Source organism: Copidosoma floridanum, unplaced genomic scaffold (assembly GCF_036245765.1).
Source record: "Copidosoma floridanum isolate Cflo_tuat_1 unplaced genomic scaffold, Cflo_Japanese_pri ptg000001l, whole genome shotgun sequence".
Taxonomy (NCBI): Eukaryota; Metazoa; Arthropoda; class Insecta; order Hymenoptera; family Encyrtidae; genus Copidosoma; species Copidosoma floridanum.
This window is the reverse complement of record NW_028321878.1, coordinates 2,137,842-2,161,330: the sequence shown is the minus strand read 5'-3', so window position 1 is coordinate 2,161,330 and position 23,489 is coordinate 2,137,842. Positions and strand designations below refer to the sequence as shown.

General features: G+C 39.7%; 3 protein-coding genes across 3 annotated transcripts in view; 1 reads left to right on the top strand and 2 right to left on the bottom strand.

Moving 5' to 3' along the window:
• The first annotated feature begins 883 nt into the window (after positions 1-883).
• Tango1 (transport and golgi organization 1) lies at positions 884-8,845 on the top strand. Its single transcript, XM_089594751.1, has 16 exons — positions 884-1,532; positions 1,887-2,020; positions 2,402-3,842; positions 3,918-4,111; positions 4,178-4,318; positions 4,392-4,508; positions 4,591-4,668; positions 4,750-4,974; positions 5,154-5,321; positions 5,407-5,629; positions 5,720-5,858; positions 5,926-6,015; positions 6,080-6,176; positions 6,248-6,371; positions 6,678-7,274; positions 8,125-8,845. The coding sequence occupies exons 1-16, from the start codon at positions 1,382-1,384 to the stop codon at positions 8,178-8,180; spliced, it is 3,975 nt and encodes a 1,324-aa protein (XP_089450877.1). The 5' UTR covers positions 884-1,381; the 3' UTR covers positions 8,181-8,845.
• Positions 8,846-8,858: 13 nt separating this feature from the next.
• Positions 8,859-11,251, bottom strand: Syx5 (syntaxin 5). Its single transcript, XM_014348605.2, has 5 exons — positions 10,598-11,251; positions 9,869-10,125; positions 9,607-9,795; positions 9,408-9,529; positions 8,859-9,316 (listed from the first exon to the last, which is right to left on the bottom strand). The coding sequence occupies exons 1-5, from the start codon at positions 10,989-10,991 to the stop codon at positions 9,157-9,159; spliced, it is 1,122 nt and encodes a 373-aa protein (XP_014204091.2). The 5' UTR covers positions 10,992-11,251; the 3' UTR covers positions 8,859-9,156.
• A 1,721-nt stretch (positions 11,252-12,972) lies between these two features.
• LOC106636210 (icarapin-like) overlaps positions 12,973-23,489 on the bottom strand; it is a 40,086-nt gene continuing 29,569 nt past the window's right edge. Inside the window, exons 2-4 of the mRNA XM_089595872.1 lie at positions 22,536-22,727; positions 14,680-14,801; positions 12,973-13,832 (exon numbers count right to left, since the gene is read on the bottom strand). Coding sequence (XP_089451998.1) covers positions 13,500-13,832; positions 14,680-14,801; positions 22,536-22,727 — 647 coding nt within the window. The 3' untranslated portion in view covers positions 12,973-13,499. The remainder of the gene's footprint in view (positions 13,833-14,679; positions 14,802-22,535; positions 22,728-23,489) is intronic.

Sequence of the window (23,489 nt, the reverse complement as noted above, 5' to 3'; positions counted from 1 at the left end):
GAATTATTATATAAACAAAGAATCATATTTTTTTCACGTTTGATAATAAAAAATGCTTACATATTCTACTGGCCATTCTGTTAATATTTAGATTTCTTTTAGAATTTGATTACGGATTAAAAATCATAAAGTTACTAGTTGAAAAACACATTGTTTAAAGACAAAAAATAAATATTGAAAAAACAGTATATTACGTCACGTGGCTGCAAAGTGGCTGAAGTACGGCCGCGTGAAGTGTGTCGAGAGCTATAGGTATGTCCCTTGTGATTTTTTGATTGGACGCATTATTTTGAGTAAAAAAATAACCAAACCCAATAACTTATAGATTGAGAAACTTAAATGATTTTTTCTTTCAAAATAACACAAAATTTTGCGTTAAAAATAGTTGAATTTTAAAAAATTGAAAAACTAAAGGATTTTTTACTTATGATCCGCCAAATCGGATTCGCTATTTTTAAAATCAAATTTTCTACCATTTATGACCGGAGGGAGTGACCTCGATAACACCTTAATAAGTGTATTTTATCATAAAACTCTCACTGTCCTTACGAGAAACACGTTAAAATATTTAATTTTCAGAGCCGTCTATTAGAAGTCACACTGTTGCTCATCCCATGTCAAGTTTTGTTGAAAAAAAAGTTTTTTTTTGGGGGATGCATCTAGCAGAAACCACGTTTTTCTAATTTCCTCTCAAATTTTCTTTTCATCATGTCAGCATTTACAATGCTGCAGTGTCCATACTGTCCATCCGTTGTCGATAACCAAGACACAAGTGTTATCATGTATGCGCACAGTGCGCACACTACACACTCGTATGGTAAAGTAAATTGCTCCAGTTTTGTGTGAAAAGCCTAAGGGGTGAGAAAGGGGATGATGGAAAAAAAAGAGTAAAAGTAGTGTATGTAAATCTACTAATCTCTGGTGGTGTACCTAAGTACTGTGATCTGCATCTGCGTGATCATGACATCGATGACGACAACAACGCTGCACGCGCTCTTTTTGGTAGTTACTTTCAAGTAGCTGTATGTGTTAATAAGATGGTTATGTGTTGATATACGTATGTGTCAGTAACGAGTAACGAGAGTGAGAGACGGACAGTGACAGTCTCGTTAGTCGTGAGCTTCTTGTGCTTGTCCCCCCAGAGATTGTCCCTTTCCCCCCAAGTCCTATGCAATACCATATTCATCCCCTGCCTTAATTTTGTGTGTGCAAAATATTATTTGAGTCAAGTCCACGTCTATTGGTGTGCGGAGGGGACAACGACCTTCTGCCTGCCTACCGGCTCTAAGTGCGGAAAAGGGGATGCAGCGGTGATGTGCGGAGCACAGGTGACAGCGATAACAACGGCAGCAGTAACAGCTTTGAGCCACGGGACGCCGACATGACGAAGATTATGGGATGGTTAACGAGGACGAGGAGGAGGCTCGGTTGGTTGGTGCTCGTCCTCGTCATCCTCATCGCGGGCCTGTTCATCGACCCCTGTGACTCCAAGATATCGAACCTGAGACAGTGTTACGACGAGACCTGCTCTGGTTAGTGTAGATTTCCCTCCCCCCCTTTTTTTTCTTCTACCTGCAGCGTCCTTGTGCAAGGGTGCAGGTAGTGCAAAAGTATAAGTACCTATGTGCCAGTTGGCTGGTTAGTGTTCCACGCACGCATTATTTGAAGCCATACTTTAGCCTACTTGTAATGCGCCTCCCAGACAATACTGATTACCTATACCTACTACTCAAGTTCTCTTTTTGAGGGCTGTTCTTGTTTGTTCTGTTTGTGTGTGTACTCATGTATTGTATATGCGTGACATGTTTTATAGCCTTTCAAAAGGCTGTAAGGCTTATGAATTGTTTAATGACTGCTGGTTAATTTTGCCCTGCTTTTGGTTGCAGAGATTGTGTCCTTGGGCAAGACTACCATACCTTATCATTCCAAGGATCCAGATGTGCTCAGTTTTCCTGCAAATGCCGATGTCAAGATTTTCAGTAAACAAGCTGGAAATAGGAGTGATCTGTGGGGTGTCGAGGTAATTATCGTTTAATCTGATGGATTGTTCCATCATTCAAAATTGGAAAGTGTTACTTGTAAACATTTTTTTGTTTTCTTTCTTTCATCCCAAGTGTGTAACTATTTGGGTGCTTAAAAAGAGTGTCTTTATTTATGTTCCATTGAGAGCCCCTTTGATGCCACAATTATCTTGAAATTTCTAATAGGTGCTACCATATGTCATATTTCAATGATAAGGTTATTGACAATTACTTAACATTAGTGAACAATTGTATTCTTGATTTAAAATTAGCACAATAACTAAAATCATTGAAACAAGAATGTTTTCATTATTATTGTTATTATTAATGCAAGAATTAAAAATAAAATAACACATTTTTAATGCAATCAATAATTTCAGATAAGAAATAAGCGTGGATATGCTCCATCAAAGTTCATCAGAGAAACGAGGATCTTGAAAAGAAATTTGAACTTTACAGTGCCTACGGAAAACGGTTTAAAAGCTGCAGAAAGACCTGTTGATGAAACTCAAGAGTCTAATACTAATACTGTGGATGTTCAAGCTCAGGTGCAAACAGATGCATATAACAAAAGTGAAGACACCATAGACCCACAGGAGATTTCTCCTTCTTATGTATCCATCTATGATGGAACTGTAATCCCCCAGGATATTAAAGAAGTAACACCATCACAGCCAAGCTATTCAACTCAAACTCTGCAAGACCATATCAAATCAGAAGAGGAAGTCCAATTGAATGTCTATCCAAATATCCTAAGTTCCACTTTTTCTGCAATATCAGATATTTTAAGAGGTTCCAAAGATTCTTCGAATGACGTTGGTGCTGAAGTTGCGTCCTCTGAAAGTAGTATATCTGAGCAGACAACTGAGGAAACACCAACAATTGAAAATCTTGATGAATCTAGTATTATTTCTGAAGAAGAGCCAAATTTACCGGAATCTGTATTACCAGAAGGCCAATTTGAAAATGTTACTGTTGAAGAGCTGGTAATAGAACCAAAAGTAAGTGAAAATGTTGTTAGTGATGCTACCTTACTGGTAGATACATCTACAGATGAGAGTACAATAAGTAAAAATGATGCAACTGTTCAGAGTGCTGAGCAAAGTGAAGCCCATGAAGCAGTGGTCCATGCAGACGAAATAGTTGAGAACAATGCAGAAACTGTCAGGTCAGTCGAGTCTGAAATTAGTGAAAGCAGCATAGAAGCACCCCTACCATCAGAAAATGGGAGTCCTGTTGATGATTACGAGACAAACATTGTAAAAGAGGAAGCCAAAATTCCAGCTGATGAATATGATGTTACTGTGCCAAAGGTAGTTGAAGTAGTGTCAGTTACTAATAATTCAGTTACTACTGAAGCCGATGCTACTACGTTTCCAAATTCGATAACAGATAAGCAAGAAGTTATTTTAGATAGTATCAATTTAGTAAAAACTGAGGTTACTACCTCTAAAGTGCCTTTAAAGCAAGAAATTGAAGAAGAAACGGTCCTAGCGGGTAGTGAGCCTCTCAGGCCCGTTGCAGAACCTTCTCTTCAGTCAAGTCATTCCATAAACGATAGCACGCCAATCGAAAATACTAGTAGTGTCAAAGTTTATCAATCTATACTTGAAGTTAATGCAACAGATGGCGAAAATGTGAATGTTGCAAGTTATGCTACTAGTCATGTACCTACGCACCTTCAAAATGATTCTGTTGTTGAGAGCATGGTTTCTGGCTCTCAATCAGCAGGTTCCAGTCAAGAAAGTATTGTTGATGTACAACCGACTTCGAGCTTTAGCAAATTTCCAGGCGATCGAAATTTGCTGAATGCTGCTGAAGGTTTTTTATTTATTATCTTAGAATTTACATTTTTTGGGAAAAAAAATAATATTCAATTTTAATATTTTTTTTCAGGCTCAGAAGAAGTCGAAGATGAGATCGAACAGTCTATAGTTTTAGGTAAAAATCATATAAATTCAAGTACCGAAATCCAGCAAACTAAGGAAGATACTACTGCCAGCATTGAAGAAGTAGCTCCAGCAAAGGATATTGAAAAAGTATTTTTATCTTCAGAGACGTGTGAGAAGATTGATGAGTGCTCAAATGAGGTAAGTGTTTGAAGAAAAGGTAGTTTAATCAAATTTTTAATCATCAAATGTACACTTTTGTCACAGGAAATAAAGGATCAGTATACTTCTGAACAGAATGCAGTGACTAGTGACAGAATAATTACTGAGAGTTCGGATAGTCTTTTGTATGTCTGCATTACGGCTGTGACAACCCTATTATTCTCCCTTGGTTATTACCTGATCGAAGTAAGTATTAGTCAAAATATGTTTTTCATCAAAATTACTAAGGCATACTAAAAATGATTGATTGTTCCAACAGAACAAAAGACGTGATGCATGTCTGATAGCCAAGATAAACAAACTTGAAAAAGATCTGATGATAACAAGGAAGGAATGTATCATGTTGGATGATAATTTCAAGTCTACAAAAACGAAAGTAAGTGAACTTTTAGAGTAGAAAAAATTTAAATTCAAGGTTGATCTAAACTTATTTCACAAAACGACATTTGTACTTTCAGTTGGACTCTATTGAGGACGAATCGTTTGGATCTAATGAAATGGTGTTATCAATCAAGTCCGAGTTGGAAGCTTCCGAAGTGAGTAAAGTAAAAACCTTTGCATCCAATTAAAAATAATTCAAAACCTTTTTAAACAAAACTCGATTATTTTTTTTGCAGAAAGAAAAAGAAGATTTGAAAGATCAGATTGCATCACTGGAACGGGATCTGGAAGGCGCTTCGGAGGCCGGCTTGGAGTTGGAACGCATGCTACGTGAGATTCTTGCGACCCAAAGCGAAGATAATCCACTAGCTCAATCCATTCAGGACTTGCAGGATCGTCTTAACGATCAGCAAAACGTCAACGTAACTTTGACGAACTCTCTTGCTCTCAAGACTCGGGAGGTAAAGTATCATTTAATTCATGTATAAATAGTTTGTCTTGAGTTATAATTTTTATTCTTTATCTGGCATGCAGCTTGACTTTCACAAGCTTGAGGTTTGATCTTGTTGTGTATGAATATGAATGTTAAAAATCCAAAGGAAAATGTAATTCATTTACATTTATTATATTTATTTTTCAGAATGAAACCTTAACAGGAGATCTTCAAATCAGTTTAAAAACTATTGAGCAGCAGAAATTTGAAATTGCCAAGTTATCAGAAGAACTTTATGAAGAAACAAATTCAAAGATGGGCTTGGAGCAATCTTTGGTGGATCAGTTGCAACAGCTTAAAGCTCAAGTCAAATACGTAAGTATTTTCAAAATAGCAGAATTAATGGAAATAAAATAAAATTATTTGCGTTAATAAATTTTTTTCTTTTTCATGAAAATAGTTGACTGATGATAAGTCTCACTTATGTAAACAATTAAAAATGAAGGAACTAGAGGTCAAAGAGCTTTTTGGAGTAGTAGAGCAGTGTAACTTAAATAATTTGGATTTCGAAAAGTTGTATGAAGTCTCCCACATTAAAGCTGAGGCTGCTCATCTGCAAGATGAGAGAGATGAACTAAAGATTAAACTAAGTGAGGAGGAAGGTGCACATCAATTACTTGAAGGTTTGTTTTTTTTTTTTTTTTTTTTTTTTTTGAAAAATAACAAAAATATTAGTTAATCTTAATACATACATATAAATTCAAACTTTTTAGAACACGTCAAACTTGTAAGAGAGGAAGTTGCAGTTCTGAGTGAACAGTGCAAAGCAGCAGAAAAAGAGAAAAAAGATGCAGAGACGCGGCTCGAGGTGTTGACTAAGTTCTTTGAAGAAAAAGAAGCTCAGCGGCAAAAGTATTGCTTTCTGTATCTGTACTTTTGTATCAAAGTTATGTACAATTTTATAAGCAATTATTTTCAGGGAAGAAGCACTTTGGCTAGAAAAGCAGGGTGAGCATTCGTCTACAGTAGAAAGGATACAGACAATGCAAAACGAATTACTTAATTACAAGTAAGGATCTTTAGTTACACATTGTAATTCATGCTTTTTTCTTATATTGTAATTTCGTCTACAGACAACAAGTGGAAATGTTGAAACATGAGATCCTAGATCAAGAGAGGGAGTACAAAAATCAGATAGCTGTTCTTGAAACAAAAGCACACGAGCATTGGGTTTGTAAAGAATGAAATTAAGTTGTTACCGTTTTAAATTGTATTTTAGTAATTTTATATTTTGTAATTAGGTGGCCGCGAGACAACATGAAAGGCGCTTGGAAGAAGTCAAGGCTGAGTCGAGTCAGTTACGCAACCGACTTACACTCGTCGAAAAAAATTTAAACGATACCGATCCTGAAAACAAACTGCATCGTAAGTATTTACACCGACAAATTTCATTCAAATTTATTATGAACTCAATGTTGTATAATTTTTTATGGAAATACTACACTCAATTATATTATACCTAAAATATAACTTAAACATTCTTCAACAGAACTAAAATGCTAAAACCAACATTCTGAAACTCTTAAAACTATAACATTTACCAATATAGATGGAATTATAACAGATTTACAGCTAGTTCTACGTAGATGAGCTAGAACCAATAATTTTTGAAAGTAAAACATTACGCGCTCCCGCTGACTGTACGCTCGTATCCCTTTGCTTTCCCAACAGGCCTGCAGCATCTGGCGACCGCAAACGGCGACGCGTCAGGCGTCGTGCATCCGCTGTTTCAAGGTGGCCCCGGCGAGAATTCGGCCTCACCTCTGATGTTTGCCGGTGGGCCGATACCCCCGCCGTCCTACATGTACGGCGGAATGCCACTGCCACCGCCACCACATTTTTTACCACCTCCTTTTCCTTCGGGAGGTAGTGGTGGCATTGAATCCGGCGTAGGCTCGCGACCGGCGCCCCTCGGAGGCGGACGGCTCTCCTCTCCCCCGCCCTCAGGCCGACCCGGTTCGCCATCCCGGATATCGCCTCCCCCGCTGCTCCACCATGGTTTTCCGCATCCACACCACACGCTGCGCTCACCCCCGCCGCTACCCCCATTCGCTGGTGACGTTCCTCTGCCACCGCCCCCGTTACACCATCATCACCCGCCGCACATGATGCCCCCGCCGCCATTTCTCCACCCCACGCATCAGCGGCATCCGCATCAGTCACAGCAGCCGCAACAGGACGGGATGGGCAATTGGGCGGGTGACTTACTGCCAGGCACGAGGAATTCAGCTGCCTTCCACGTGCAGCAGCGATCCCGCAATCACAAAGGTTCGTGACAATGTTTGTTCCCCGCTCGGAGGTTGAGCGGCGTCTTGGTCTGCCTTTTGGCTTCTTTGGGCTGCTTTGGATCTTAATAAGTATGATGTTTCATTGAATCCGGTGTTGCACGATCCTTGCTTGCTTTTGTACTACATGCACACAACATTGACATTCTGTAACATAACATAAACGTTTGAAACACATACAGCACCAATTCACATTTACCTTTTTTTAATAAAAAAAAAAAAAAAAAAAAAACACTAACTTCACGAAGCATGTTTTCACGTAACAACAGCAGCCGATGGGCCTCTTTACTCTTTTTTCTATTATTTTTTCTGTTTTTTTTTCTCTATATGTTCCCTATTGTGCTTGCAAGGACGCAAACGTTTTTCAAAAGTCCGACAATTTTGGAGCACGATGGAGGGAAATAATCCCAATAAGTGATTCAGTAAACCTGTCAGGTTGACAGATTTTGTGTTTTGTTTTTAGCTAGTAATCATGAATATTAAGGTATAAGAATTTTTTGATCTTTATATCATTAGTTTTCTTGAGCTCATTGTGTTTCCTGGTAACGTTCATTTTTTTTGGATCGTTATTTAATTATTTATTTTTTGTTAGAAAAAAAAAACATTAATAATGTGAAATATTGGTGAATTTACTTGGATGGTAATTTTAGTGCATACTATAATTACATTCTTTTGTGTAAGATGTATGTAATGCACGTATTTATTTGCTTATATGTGTATTAATGGATGGATTTTTTGGTGCTTTTAACAATTGCTAGCTCGCACTACCGCTCTGATTATGTAAATTGCGATTTTTTGGAGATTTAATCATGTAACTTTTTTGGTTTTCTCAGGTTCCTTACATTCTTCCGGAGAATCGTTGGACAAATCTTATGGTGGAAAAGTTTAGGGATACTTCAATTTTTTAAAGCCAACGTTTTCGAGCTCAGACACTGTTTATATACTTACACACATACACATCAAAAAACATATTTTTAACTATGCGAAAAGAGCCTCGCCAGACGACACAATGCTAGTAGTTGTGCTCTGGCCAAGGTCCCATGTACGCGTAGCGTTCTCTGGAACGCTTGCGTTGCGGTAGACTTGAAAAATACGGGTAGATAAATGAACTTAATCACGAATATTTGTAACATACGATGATAAATGACGAGAGGTGTAATGATTATTTTTTTCACATTATTTTGACTATTTAAAAAAAAATATATATATCTAATGTTTTTTTGTGATTACATGTTTAAATAATGTTATGAAAGTCTTTCTTTGCATTATATGTTAATTGTCCGTCGAATTCTGTTCTCTGTTCCATTAATTCTCCAACGTTGCATTTCTGTATGAGTGTATAGAGAATGTGATGAAATTTGTGTTGGAACGATTATTAAACATTTTTTCTTGTCCATGGTTGAATGTATGTTACAATTAAACTGTATCTATATATTTACAAAAGTGTGTATATATATGTACATGCATATGTATACATTTAAATATGAAGAAAAAAAATACAATTGTTAAATATAATTTTAAAACGAGTTTAAATAAATTGTAATTTATTATTAACACTATTCTTTTTTCTTAAATAACAATAAATCGAGAATCATACAATTTTTTCATGATGCACATCCTTCATTCTATTTTATACAAATTCGTATAGTACAAAGTTACGTTGGTGCTAAGAGTCAAGGAATGCGACGAGGAATAATTATAAATATATCTTACGAAACCACACCCGAGTAAAACATTCATTCCAGTTTCAATATCATACGTGCATTAGTAGTCGATAAAAACGTTTCTTACAAAAGATGAACAAATGCACCCGTTCATCCCGACTTTTTTCATCCTTTTTGCACACACATGTAGCTTCTTGATTTTTATGCCATAAAAACAATAAAGAATATGAAGAAAAATATTATAATCCCAAAAATCTTGATCATGAGCCACCGATTGCTAGTTACTGATTGGAAATACTTTAAAATTTCGGCATGCGCGGCACTCACATTCACTTCCGCATCCTCAATATTACTATCTATCCTGTAAACAAGACATTTAATAATGAAAATTATTTATAATCTAGAGCCTTGTTGTTGTTAACAACAAAACAAATTTAGAGATGAAAATTTACCTTTCCACCATTTCCTCTTGCTCTTTAACCATATACGCCAATTGTTGAAATATTCCACCTAATTCAACTATGGTAGATTCAATATTTTGCATAGTTTCAGCTCGAGCTTGCATGTAAGAGTCCTGTAAAATTTTTAGATCGTAATATTTTTATGCAAACGAGATTGCAATGGAAACTCCTCCATAAATCACGAACTTACTGTATCATCATACACAGCTTGTTGCAAACTCAATTGTCCCATAGCTGGTTCCAAATCTATACTAACGGAAGCACTAGACTCTTGTTGAAGTAGTAAGGATCCTTGATTTCCAGAAACACTAGGGGGTAACATTGTAGAAACGTGTCCATGGGAATACTGCTCTCTTCTACTTTGCTCTTCCCTCATTTTCTGCAAAAAAAAGTGTGTGTAAATAATGATAATCGTAACTATTATCTTGTACATCATGGTGTCAAGTACTTACCTCAGAACGCACTTCTAAAACGCTTTTAAAGTGATTAGACATATTGGCAAGTTTTGATTGTAAGGCCACAACAACAGATGAGGAATGTGATGCAATATGATGACCCTTTTGAGAGCTAAATATTTCACGCTGTTTTCTACCTAGATCTTGTAATTTGGCAATTTGTTGATTTAAACTACTTAGGTCTGTTTTTATTATTGTTGTCAGTTCTTCAATTTCCATTTGCCTGTCATCAAAAATAGATTTCTTTTTGGCCACTAAAATAATTGTAACATGTACATTATTACATATCCATTAATAACATATTAAATTATAACAACTGCAGTTTTTAATTTAATGCAGTAAATGGGCCAATAATACGAAAATAGAGCCTAGTCGTTAAAGCCATATGGGACTTGAGTAACAATATATCTGTATTATTTAAGATTGTAACTATTTTAAATACAAGTTTTTATCATCAAAAATACACAGCAGTCCATAAAACTGTACGATCAATACAATAAAGTTAAAAGAAAATTTGAAGAAAAAGAAAATCAACAGAAAAGCATCATACACTTTTTACAAGATACACTAGGCAAACTACAATCACAATGGAAAAGCAGCCATGCCGTAACTTACTTAAAACAAAAAAAGAAGTACCTATAATAAAACACAGAAAAAAAGAGCACAGAAAGCACTAGTCCCCCCTTGGAAAAGAAAAGCAAAATAAATCACAGCAAATGATCTTACACAAAGCAAGCTTTTCAAGCTTGGCATAAGTGCTGGCAATGTTCTTGCCAATGGTTTTGGCAACTAGCATGAAGTTGGAATAGCTCTGGAGTTGCTTGGGCTGCCTAGGCACAGCCCCAGTGGACGAGCTGTGCACGGGCTGGCTGGCCCTGAGGGAGTTTCTGCTCTGTATGCTCCGGATGACATTGGTAAACTCGTTGCTGCGATCGCGCGACGACATGGTCGGTGGTAGGATGGTCCGGCTCGTGGTGGCGTTGCTCAGGCCGTTGTCATTGTCGTTGTTTTCGTCGCCGTCCTGCCTAGGGTGTCGTCGGGTGTTAGTGTCTGAATAAACACCTGGTGCTACTGGTTCTAGCGGCTGGTACTCGCCTACACGACGTCGACGTGCTGGCATCGCGGCATCCTCATCCCTCAGCTTTCCTGATGATCCACCGGACTAATTGGAGGCAGTTTGTTGATGGGGTTACGGGGATGGCTCAGCAGCAGCCTCCAATTCACTCGATGTTTACGTTAACGGTAGCGATCTAGCAACTGCTCTGGGACACGTCCACATGACAGTTGTCTCTTTCTTGCTCATGCAACAGCCGCATGGTAAAATTGTAAAAAACGTACTCGTATACGCGTACACGCGAACACATCACGCGTAGGTATATACATAGATATATAAGGCCGTGTGTGAATTCCTTTCTTTTTTTCTGCTTGGATATCTTAACCTAACCTTTATATTTGCAGCGAGGTTGCAAAGCAGTGTTTTTTTAGTCAAATACAAATTTTTTGGACATAATTTGTTTATTTTTTTGTTTTTTGGTTATGAAACAACGATTTTACATACATTCAATTCGAGACGTTATTTAAATATTTGAAATTCATTGATATCAGTAAGAATTATCTCGTTTTTTATAAGAATCGAGGAAATAGATTTAAAACTTCGCGCTTCTTAAGGATTAGGGGGGGCAGCACCGCAATGTTGTGAAAAAATCTCTCCGAATTAAGAATTTATTTTAGCTTTCACTTGATCACATTCCGTTAAATATTTTCTTTTAATTGAAACAAATTTAGTCGATCCAAAAAAACGTTTCGTACGACTAAATGAGAAATTCGTAATTAAAAAAATGAAAATTTTAATTTAATAAAATATTATTTTCAATTAACTTATATTTTTTTACTCATAAGAAAATATTTAACGGAATGAGGGTAAAGAAATTTTCTTTGATTCAAAGAATTGGGTCGCTCAGTGACACAAGAATTGAAAATTGTAGAATTTAATATGCCGAACTTGATGATACGTTCCACAATTATGTGTGTTTACGGAGTGGCATGGATGAAAAAAATATGTAATTAATCTTTTCGATAACCCTGGCTTATATATTTCGAATATATGGTATTGTTGAATTTTCCCCCAGCAATAACAAACAATCAGTTGTGCAATTGTATTCATGATTTATTTGATTTTCTTAAGGCAATAAGGCATTACCTGAACTTACAACTACCCCACCTGATATTTAGGGGGGAGTTTATGGCCCATCTACGGACAACCCCTCATAGTTTTATCTAATTTTGTTTATGATTATAATTTTACGCGCGAAGCCCGTTAAATCTTAATGTAGCGTTTTGAGAAACTTATGCAAACTAGATTCATATACGACTAAAAAAAAAAGATGTGTTTGTACGATAAATTTCTGTTGCACAAGCTAATTAGTCATCATCTCATGATTTTACTATTGTCGCTTTGTTATCCGTATGAAAAATTTAAATCACTAAAATCTCAAAGAAAGTAACGGCACGAAAATACCTGGTGGATAGAAAAAAAGTTTTAGTAAAAATTAACAAAATTCATTACTTTTTTTTGGAAAAAAATCAATAGAGATATTAGATAATAATCAATAGATATTATTTTATGCTACTGTTTTTTCTTTACTTCGTACTTACATAATATAACTCATAACTATAAAAACGGCCTTGACAATGGTGGTTCGCAATTCTCAATTTACTGATATGTTTATTGATATTTATAGATTTATTACAAATAAATTATCGAGTTATAGGTTTAGCTGGTAATAAGTTAGCAGTTTTATTGAAAAATAAAGTATTGTCGTACAGTTACATATACACCATTAAAATTTGATGTTTCCATAAGTGTAGATAATTATTGTCTCTCACTAACAGTATTCACATGCGTGACTCAATAACAAGCACTAATTGCGGTATTGTCACGAGTATCTTAACTTATAAAATATTGAAATTATATATATTTTTTTGTTTGAATATATGTATTTTTATTTTTCTACAAACTATCATGTAAAACACACGTATTCAATACGAGAATAAGGCCACAAGTGGTTTCATTACAATTTTACAATTTTAAAGTACACATGTGACGAAAATTAAATGATTTACTTATGACACAATTAAAATGTTACATTTTTTAATTTTTAAAGTAATACGTAAATTTAATAAAATTTACAAAAATTGATACATTCTCTTGTGATTTTATTAAAGCTGTTGTTTCAAACTTACGGATAATTTTCTCACATCACACATTCATTTCAACTTTGTATTAAAAAAAAAAAAAAATAATAATAATAAAAAAATAGCTTAGACAATTGAAATAAAAATGAGAAAAAAGCCATCACAACCTCAAGTAATGCACAAAGGTTCATCGCATCGGCTGAAATGAGCCCTTTGCCATTAAGTAGTAATCTACCGGAAATTCACCATATCGTCCCAAAGAACTCCATAGTTAAAAAAAATGTATTTCCATCAATCCTCATAATTCCTTTTCATCGCAGCAATCGGGTGAACTTCCGACAGATATCCCCTCCCGAAAAATCAACACCTTGGATGATAAAAAAAAAACAAAAAAAAAAAAAAAAAACTATATGAATAAAAAAAAATCTTCAATTCAAGCATTGAGCGTCTCAATTTGGTTCTTGGCGTTGTTTTTGTTGTTGATCTCGTTGTCGAGCTCCTCGACGGTCTCGACGCTGCGAGTTGCTTGGGTGGTCAGCTCCTCGCGCTTGTTGCTGTCGTTGTCCTCGTCGCTGTCGCTGTTGGTCGTGGGCAACTCGGTCGAGGACTCGTTGTTGCCGATGGTCGGGTTGCCGATGTTGTCCGTCGCGGTCGTGTCGTTGAGCGGCTTGACGTCGACCACGCGCACCCGGAAGATGGTGCCCCCGTTCTCGTCGCCGTCCGTGTAGGTGGTCTCGTTTATTGTCACCGAGTGGTCACCGATTATCTGGAAACATATTGATCAATTACTTTTTTTTAAAAATATTTTTCGATAGCCTGATTGTGTTCGTTCACTGCTGAATTGATCGGTATTGTCTAACTCGTGTAACAGTATGATGCCAATCGATACAACACCTGCCAATCTTTCGTCCCCATAGCTTTCACAAACTTTTATTTGATTTATTATTTTTTTTTTCAAACAATCGTACAGGTTCAAATTTTTCACTTTTGTGGAGTCATCGTCACTACAATATTTGTTTTATGCGTTTAGCTTCTTATTAAGGAAGAAAAAAAGAGGGTACGATATTGTGGTAATAAAATAATCTTGTCGATTTATTAAAGGTCTTGTAGATCGGCTGTCGTATCGTGATGAAATTTAAAAACGCAACAATATTCAATAATACGAAATTACACACTGGAAGATTGTAAGAAAAAAATATATATATATATATATTCAGTAAAATCAATAGTACGAGAGTATGCATAAACATAGCTTCCGAAAGGAAAGTATTGCCCGAAAGTTAATAATATAATAGCAACTCTGACCCCAACGACGTAGTTAGGTGGATATAGGTATGGGTGTGTGTATGTGTATCTATACTCGAGGTAACTCAATTTAGCAACTGAAACAACAATACACACAGTCAAGAAATAAGGAATCAGGGGGAGAGTAACAACAGTAGTTAACGTCAGAACAGCGAGTACAGGTATATATACGTGTATACTTGAACAACGACCCGACAACGACACCGCGCGGTTGAAGGCACGATATTACACACACACAGCCATCAAGTGGCATGTATATGTATATATTGTACTGCAGTCTCGAAACTCCTTTGCCGTATAATATTTACCTTAGTAGTCGACGTAGTGTTTGCTCCCTCGGGGATTTTGCCCCACGGCGTCAGTCCGCCCGCGTGCTCGAGCTGGGAGGCGAGCGCCGCCGCCATCTCTGCCCTCACTCGTTTCAAGGTCTCTGTAAAGCACACAACGCATATCGCACAACGGCGATTTCAATTTCATTTCCGAGATATTGCTTATGGTTATATATGTATACCCTTTTATACTCTATTGGATTTTATTTTAATTCCCTCTTTGTTTTTAAATGTTGGATGCGGAGCTTTGCTTCACCCACCCCCTCTCCACCCTTAAAAGCTTTCTGTTTGGGGAGCGCACGAAGTAGCGTTGGTGTATACTTGATGTTGAGAATACAACGTTTCTTATCAGGTTTGCATTTTATTCCTACCGTACGTTATTTAGTTATTACGAAAAAAAAAGTATACAAATTTTCCAAAGCACTTTCAGTGTTATTCGTTCGTTTTTACTTTAACTTTCATACAAATACACAAGCCAACTACGCAAATATGCATTTTTTTTTTTTTTTTTTTAAATCAAATTAACACTCCTCGTGCTCTTTTATTCAATCTCTCTAGGTTTTTTTATTTGAGAACAGCGAGCAGCGCGTGAAACAAAAACTCAAAGGAAAAAAAAACAAAAACTCAATTGACACAAAGTGCTCGAGTGCAGTTGGATAACCAAGAAAACGAAATGAATAAAAACAATAAAGGCAAGATAAAAAAGTGTCTAAGGGATTAGACAAAAGGGAGATGAGAGGGTGGAGAAAAGGGCTTCGAGAAAGTGCCCTCTCCCTTGAAAAAAAAAAAAAAAAAAAAAAAGTGCACAAAAGTATAGTATAATTGATTGGATTCGGATGTAATGGCTCGTTTTGCCGAAGCTGATGGGGACGAGCAGAAAAGAAGTATCCAAGTGCACCACCGGGAGGGTTGAATCAGATATGGACGTTACATAGGCACGCCCCCTCCCCTTTTTTTCCTTCTTTTTCTTCCTTGTACCACTTACTTTCGTTCCGATGAATAATTCAGCCACCCCCCGACATTTAATCAACCCCCGTTTGTATCTACGTATACATGTATTCGTTTTCTTTTCAATTTAAAGGTTTAGATGCGTAATTCGTTCACTTATGCAAAATTCGCGAATCCAATTAAACTAATCCGAACTCCGCGATGCGTGAAAAGCGCGCGTGTATATACGTGTAACGCGAGCGAAAGATAATATTTAGAAAAGAGGCCGCGAACATCTAAATTGTTACGACGAGGGTCACGGGCGCAAGGAAGGGGTGGTTGGTTTAAAAGAAAAAAAAAATAAAAACCAAACGCGCTCCCGTATTATATATATTTCCGTCGGTGCACTTTAAAGCCGTAACCTTCGCGCACTTGCGCGGCAGTAAAAAAAAAAAAAAAAAAAAAAAAAAAAACAGGGCGAGGGGAAAAAACAAAAGAGCGGGTGGGAAAGAAACAAAGGGTAAATCGGATGGAAAAGCTGATTGGAGGAGAATGTTTGTTGTGGAAAAGCCAGGGCTGGCCCATCGACGCGCGGAAAGTGAAAACAAGTGAAAACACCGGCAAAGAGAAGAAGTACACAGCGAAAAGGAGAGCTAATGAGAGTAGAGTGGATTTGGGGTGTAAGGGCGTCGCTGATGCATTGGGGGAGAGAACAATGCTCGCTAGCTCGTATGACGCGCGTACAGAACAAGGGACGGATCACTTTATGCGACGACTTTCGGCGCGAGGTGTATACGTGTATAGCCTTACGGTCAATGCCTAGTGCAGAGACATGAGGTAATTTCCCTATGCTGTGCATCTTTTTTTTTTTTTTTTTTTTTTTTGCTATGAAAGATGATTTGTTGCTCTCGATTACTTTGGTCTATACGTATTTTTGGTGGTGTTTTTAAATAAAGTCACAAGTGTTGGTCAAATGTTTTGCGAATCACCCGCGACAGACCGACCACGGAGTTTATAGTTACATCCGCAAAGGAGCTAGAACCAAACTCTCGAAACATTAAGAATCATCCGATGAAAAAAAAGAGACACGATCAAAGGAGTCTGATGATAATGCGTGAGGGGGGGGGAGAGGGAGCAGAGTTATCTTCGAAATAATAATCGGATCGAAGGCTCTGTCTATATACGCAGTTCGCACACATGAAGAAAGAGAGAAGCTGCAGACGCTGTGTGTATACGTCATACCCTTTTTCCTCTATTCTCCTCTCGCGCGCACATCTGCCGGCTGTTCATTATTTAGCGAAGAGAACCGCTTTGTGTGTATAGGTATAGGTACATATATGTATCTATACTCGCTTCCGCGCTATTGTCCCGCAAAAATTGAAATTCTCGTGTACGTTATCGGCATACCCTTCCCCATGGGTTTTGTATGTACATTGACATTTGTCTCTGTGTTTGCATACATGCACGCAAGGGGGACAGCTTCGCTGTGTACATATATGTATCTCTGTCCAATTTTTTTTTTTCGTTCACATGACGCGCGATAATTTTGTCTTTTTTCTTTCGCACAGGCTATGTATAGACTTTTTTTTCTGTTTCGTCAATTGACGTTTCAAGAGCCCACCATCGTTTTGAAGAAATAAATAATTCGTCATCACTCCCTTATCTATAAAATTGGAGGGACTATTAGAAGCGATAATTGATGGACATCCGGAAGTACACACATATATATATACACGAAAAGCCACACAAAGTGCTTCCTACACACAGCGATACACGCTCGTATGACGCGTGTAATAGCCGTGTCCAGAGAGTCATCAGCTGGGCAGATACGCGTCCGCCTACTGTACGTATACGTATATACCTGTACTGTAATAAATTATGCGAGGGGCGTCTATGTGTATGTATGTATTGTACACGTGTACGCGAGACTATAGGTGGACCGCATAAACGGACGCGGACCGATAAATCCAGACCGTCGCTGTTTTATTGCCGATGCCGATTGTATTGGCGTTATAACGCCGAGTGATCCATCGTCATACGCCCTTATGCCCTCCTCCTGTGCTACACTCGATTACACGTTTACATACAACCTACGAAGGGAACTTTCTCTTTTTTTTTTTTTTTTTTTTTTTTTACAGTCCCCCGTTGATACACATACGTCAGTGGTGAGGTTGGATTTACATGTATTTCGCGGAATTTGACGGATATTTCGCGCAAAGCTCGGAATTACCAACCACCTCCCTCGCGCGCCCACCGCGAGATACAACCGTCTTGAGGGATGTGCGATTTATGCGGCGCCCGCGGCAGGAGAGTACACATATGTCGCTCGGCGACATGGAATTTTCGGCGTATCGACTTTGCGTCCCGTTTTTTCTTCCTCCAAGTTGTTGCGAGCACCCGCGTCACATTAGTTTTTGACGTCTCTCTAAAAAAACTTATTTCAGATTACCTCCGCGGATAATTTCCCTTCGCTCCCGCTCGGATGCGCACATCATTTTCAAAGGCCCTTTTTTTCCTTCTTTACCGCTCCTCGGGCCCTTTGTATCATTTGCGTTATAAATAGATCTCGCGCGATACGAGAGGCGCTGCCGGCGCTCAAGGCAAAAAAGAAAAAAAAAAACCAATTCATCCCCATCGTACAGCAGAGGCCAGCGGAGCGTGTTACAGCTGAAAAACACTGTTTTTCGCGAAAAGAAAAAATCTCCCCGTGCGTTAATATATATTTTTACACAAACGCGACACGAAGCGGGAGGCTACTGTCCCTCCTCCGACGCGCGATATATTTATACACGCGTGTGCTGGCTCTTCCATTTTCCCTCGGCGTCCGTACATCACAATGTATACACGTGCTCGAGGAAGCGTCAAGGGCGGGGTGACCCCCCTGTATGTGGGAAAAAAACATTTTTTTTCCCGTAGGGGTAAGTGGAGGCCCCGTTAAATTCAACGCGCCTCATCGCGCGACCGACAATACCTACGCGCACACTCACGTGTATAAAAAGCGCAGTGAAAGTGACGGGGTCGCGCGATGAGGCGCGTTTCGAGATCCCGTAACCTTCGGCCTGACCCGCTTCGGCTAATGATGGCCTTCGTATTCGAGAGAAGAGCTCCGGGCTCTCGAGTTAAATGCCTCCGCGGTCCTGCCCCCGTTTCCTGTGTAGCTTGGAGCTCTTTTTTGTTCAGCCACTCTGCGCCCTCCCGCAAATTCAACTAACGCGCCCGCTTCTCTCCGACCCTCTGATATCGATCACATGTAAACTTGTAAATGATTTTTTGATGCGCAACACCGGCTTGTTCGTCAAAGGGGTTGGACGTTTATTTTTAGAAAAAAAAGGGAGTTATGCGCGTGGCGATGAAGGTGCAAACTGAGAAGTGAAAAAAAAAATATATATATATATATATACATATATGTACAAAATCCCTGATGAAAATCGGTACCTATTATCTAACGAAACACACTTCACCCCCGTCACGCGCAATGAGAGAATAACGCGATATCGCCTGCGCGCAGCCCTATAGATCGACTGTATATACCCTTACGCGCCCGCAGACTCTCCTCGTTGGCATAGAAACTAACGGGGGGGGAAATTCACTTGGCAGAGGGAGGCCCGATACCTCTCCATCGGATCAACGAACTCGTATATTACATCCGGGTGACCCTTTTCTCCGCGTTACCATACGCAGGTATATATACATATATATAACAAACTGTAAGCGCGTACAAAAGTTTGCAAGTGTATTTGTGCTCAATCGTCCGCGGGGGAACGACGAAGACCCCTTCCCTTCTGTCGGCTATCGCAAAACTTTGTCTCTCTCCGGGTGTACGGGGCTATCCCTCTTATTTCGGTGGGCGAGGGCATTATTTCCCTGCCATTAGGCGCGGGCTGGAGAAAAAAATACCGGACTATTCGAACGGTCCCGTAGCCGCGACGAGGGTATTCCGGGTGATGTAGTCCCTCCGGGGGTCCACACGGGCTTTTTACCGTATGAGTTACACGCGTGACATATGTTTCCTTCCAAATCCTTCACTTTGAGGGTTATTCTTTTATTTTATCCTCGGCGTGGGTAAAAGTTCTTTTGTTTGCCTTTACTTTTTACTCCAAAGCTAAAAGTCACGCGCAAGTGTTGTTTTTTTTACGCGCTAGCTGGCTACCGCGTGTATATACGCCCCGCACTCGCAAGCTTGGGACAAATAAAATTTCTCTCCCGTGAGCGCAGAACTGTACTTATCTTCCGAGAGGAAGGGCGCGCGAAGTGGAGCCGCTCTGGCACACATTTAGAAAAAGATTACAAAGTTTCAAGTGCTTTTAGAAAATATGCCACTCTTAAGTGGTACACATATATATATGTGTATACAAGCGAGGAGGGCAGAAAGTTGGAAAACCAAACTCGACGGGGTAAAACCCTTGAGCTGATCCAACTTGTACATTACTCTTGCTGAAACGTTATATTTCCACCACCACGTCACCATTATCATCATTCCTCCTCCTTTTTTTTTTTTTTTTTTTTTTTTCCCTGCGTTTGACATGAATTTAGCTGCTCGTTTAATCATTCGTGGGTGTACCAAATCCATATCAGCCTAATCACCCCCTATGCTATTTTACCCGACATACACGTGCACTTTATCGCAAGAAAAAAAAAAAAAAAAAAAAAAGCATCGCGAAAAAACCTCACAAAACAGTTCCGGATAACAACCCTCTTAGCTACCGAAAAAAGGTCCTCGCTGTCTCCAGCAACACACACGCAAAAAAAAATGGAGTCTACGCGTGCAACTCGCTTAAGTACCGGGGCGAGGTGAGGACCAAAAAAAAAGAAAAAAAAAAAAAAAAAATCCGTCGCGTTTAAGAACCCAGAGGTGCAGCCACCCGAGAGTTGTGCTGGGCGCCTGGAGAAAACGGTTATCGACACACGTCGTGCCCCGTGTGTGTATATGTGCGGTGTACTGCTCCAAGAGACTATTACCGAAATGTCGCTCTTAAAGGCGCTGGAACTGGTGTCGCCCCATTTTTTCGGGGTGGCCTTCGAGATCGCGCGGGGAAAAGAAATCCGGGCACGATAATGGCCTCGATGTTTTTTTCTTCCTTTTTTTGTTCCCATCGGACGGGGGAAGTCTTTGTTTCCGATACTCGGAATTTTTTTTTTTTTTTTTTCACGAACAAACAAGTAGACCCTCGCTCCGATCGCGACACCGCTAAATGCCATTTTTCGCGTCTTTGGAAGTTTTCCTTTCACGGGAAAACGAGCCCTTTCAATTTCCCACTCGCTCGCGCCGAGGGGCAGTTAATTCATTTCCATGCTCCCATGAAAGAAACGTTACTGAATCGGCGAGAAAAATTTTTCAACCGAAAAGTTAAGCTCCGCGTACGTATGGTCTTTAGAAAACCGCGCGTTTGAGTTTGCCATGAAAAAAAAGGGCAAGTTACAAAATCATCCAACTTGATATCGCGAAAAATGTTTGCTCAAACTCATTTCTCTTCCATTAGATCCGAGGTGCAAGAAAAGAAATCATTCCCGTCGGTGCTTAATTTCCAAGTGATCGCCGGCGTTGGCGTATTAATCTTCGTTTCGATGACTGTATTCGCCGACTCGCGTCACCGTGTACTTACCAGCGCCTCGGACTTGTCGTAGATGTATGCCCGGCGTCGCGATATATCGCCCCCCTCTCCCGTCCCTGCACCGTGTCGGGTGTAACGCGTGCGTGACGTGCAACACCTTCGATGCCTCTGACGGCCGTATACGTAAATCCGTCTTGATACGAACTTCCGGGTGTTCCGATTAGTTTGTTGGGAAATACATATATATATATTTTATCCGAGGAGAAAGGTGCCAGGACTTAAATGGTCCCTTTTTTTGAGATAGGGTTCCCTGACGCGTCGTATATTCGAGTGAAGTGACCGTGACGAAGTGCATCGGTGACCAAGAAGCCAGGCACCTTTCTCGTTAGTAAAATACATGCGTTTTGTTATTTATTTATTTTTTTATTCATGCAAAGTGAAAAATCCCAATGAAAGGCCAATAGGTTGGACACCCGCACGGAATAAAACTTGGCTCAATAATCGAAAACACAAAAATTTCAAATACAGCTCTCGTTGCACCGAAAGCGAAGGAAAAAAAAAAAAAAAAGGAAATTCGTCGAAATATTGCACGGGGTCCGAGGTAGCTCGAGCATCGTGTCGTTCCGGAGCCTCCTCCGCAGCCAATTTCGCGCACCGACTCCATCGGGCGTAGTAAGGTACCAACACGTGGGCGCGACCCTCGAAAGCAATACAGGTAAAATAGTACAGAAAAAGCAGCCACGCCAGTATAAGAAAATAAAAGTAAAAACCCGGCTACTCCGGGCACGTCTCGAAAGCAATCGTCCTTTTCACCCTCGCGTGTGTACGAATTTACCCGTCTATATGTGTATATAGGTATAACCATTGGTCGTACTTTGAACCCTTTGGCGCACACAAGCCCTTCTTTCCACCCCAGTGCCATCACGGGACGTCGAGTCTTGGCTCAGCCACCACCCAGTGGCCCTTCTAGCCGAGTGTGTTGCGCGCGCGCGTGGATAAGAGCAAACCACCTTATGTACCTATACGAGGGAGGAAAGAGCTCGAATTTTCATGTATTCTCACCGCCGTATGGCACGGGACACTGGCGATCCTAAAATCCTTTTATTTTCGCGGAGGAGCTCTGATTCCGGAATTTTTTCATCGCCTTGTACACACTTGCTCTGCAGTGCGTAGTTTATCTTTGGTAACAAACAAACTATCAATCGATCAAAAGATGGGGAAAAAGAAAACTCCCTGATAGATATTGTTTTTCCATCCCCAATGTAAGTATATATATATATATATATTCATACACACCAATCCCTTGAAATCCAATATTTATTCCAAAAAACAAGTAAAATAATTAAAGCAACTCACCCTGCATCTTGGTGAATATGTCCGGGAAGGGGTTCCACATGCCAGGCATGGAGAATTCTTCGTCGCTGCTGTCGTCCTCGTCCCCGAACTCGTCGAAAATGTTTCGCCGCGCCGGTGGCAGTAGCACCATCACCTTGTGCTTATCCCTCCCCGCGTCGATCTCCGTCGACTCGGCGGAATCGCGAGCCCCGCCTGCAATCAAATCACAAGACGCTGACTTTCCTCGATTTCACTCGCTTGCTCGCGCCCACTCACACGTCCGCCCTACAATGCGTGGGCTCTCTCTCTCTCTCTCCTGCGAGAGATTTTGCTGAATAAATCAAATCGCGGGGAGGTTGTTGGCTCGCATCGCTCGCAGTTATGGAAATACCGCCGCTCTCCTCGAGTGGTTTTAGGGTTCCCTCCCCCCCCCTACCCCGTACCAACCCTACGCCGTGCTCTTGCATATTCATTTGGGAGTGTATTCGGAGCTTCGCCGCTGGAATTTATTGATTCGCGATGCCGGTGAATTACTTTTGCCAAAGTTCCCGCAACTTTCGGGAGTCGCGATGCTTTCAGCCATATACATCTGTATATATATATACACGCGAAACTTTAAGCAGTTCGCGTCGTCGAGGCGACACTCGAGGGTGTAATGGACGTAATGGGGCCGGAAAATTTGCAAAGAGGTGAACTTTACCCCTGAATTTTGACACTTTTGAAAGGGTGATGAGGCTTCATCGATTTTGCCTTTGAGAAATCTCGTGCGTTTATACGTTAGGTACGCGCTTGTCAAAAGTATACGTCTCGAATTTTACTTTCTTGTTCGTCAAGTGTTAATTAGCCTGATGTGGGCAAGTTTTGAGGAAATTTCGACGCAGTTGGTGCTTCGAAGCAATGTTTAAATGAAGCAAATTTTGGTGTACGATTGAAATGTTCGATTGATTACATTATTTTTCTACTAATTTTCAGAAA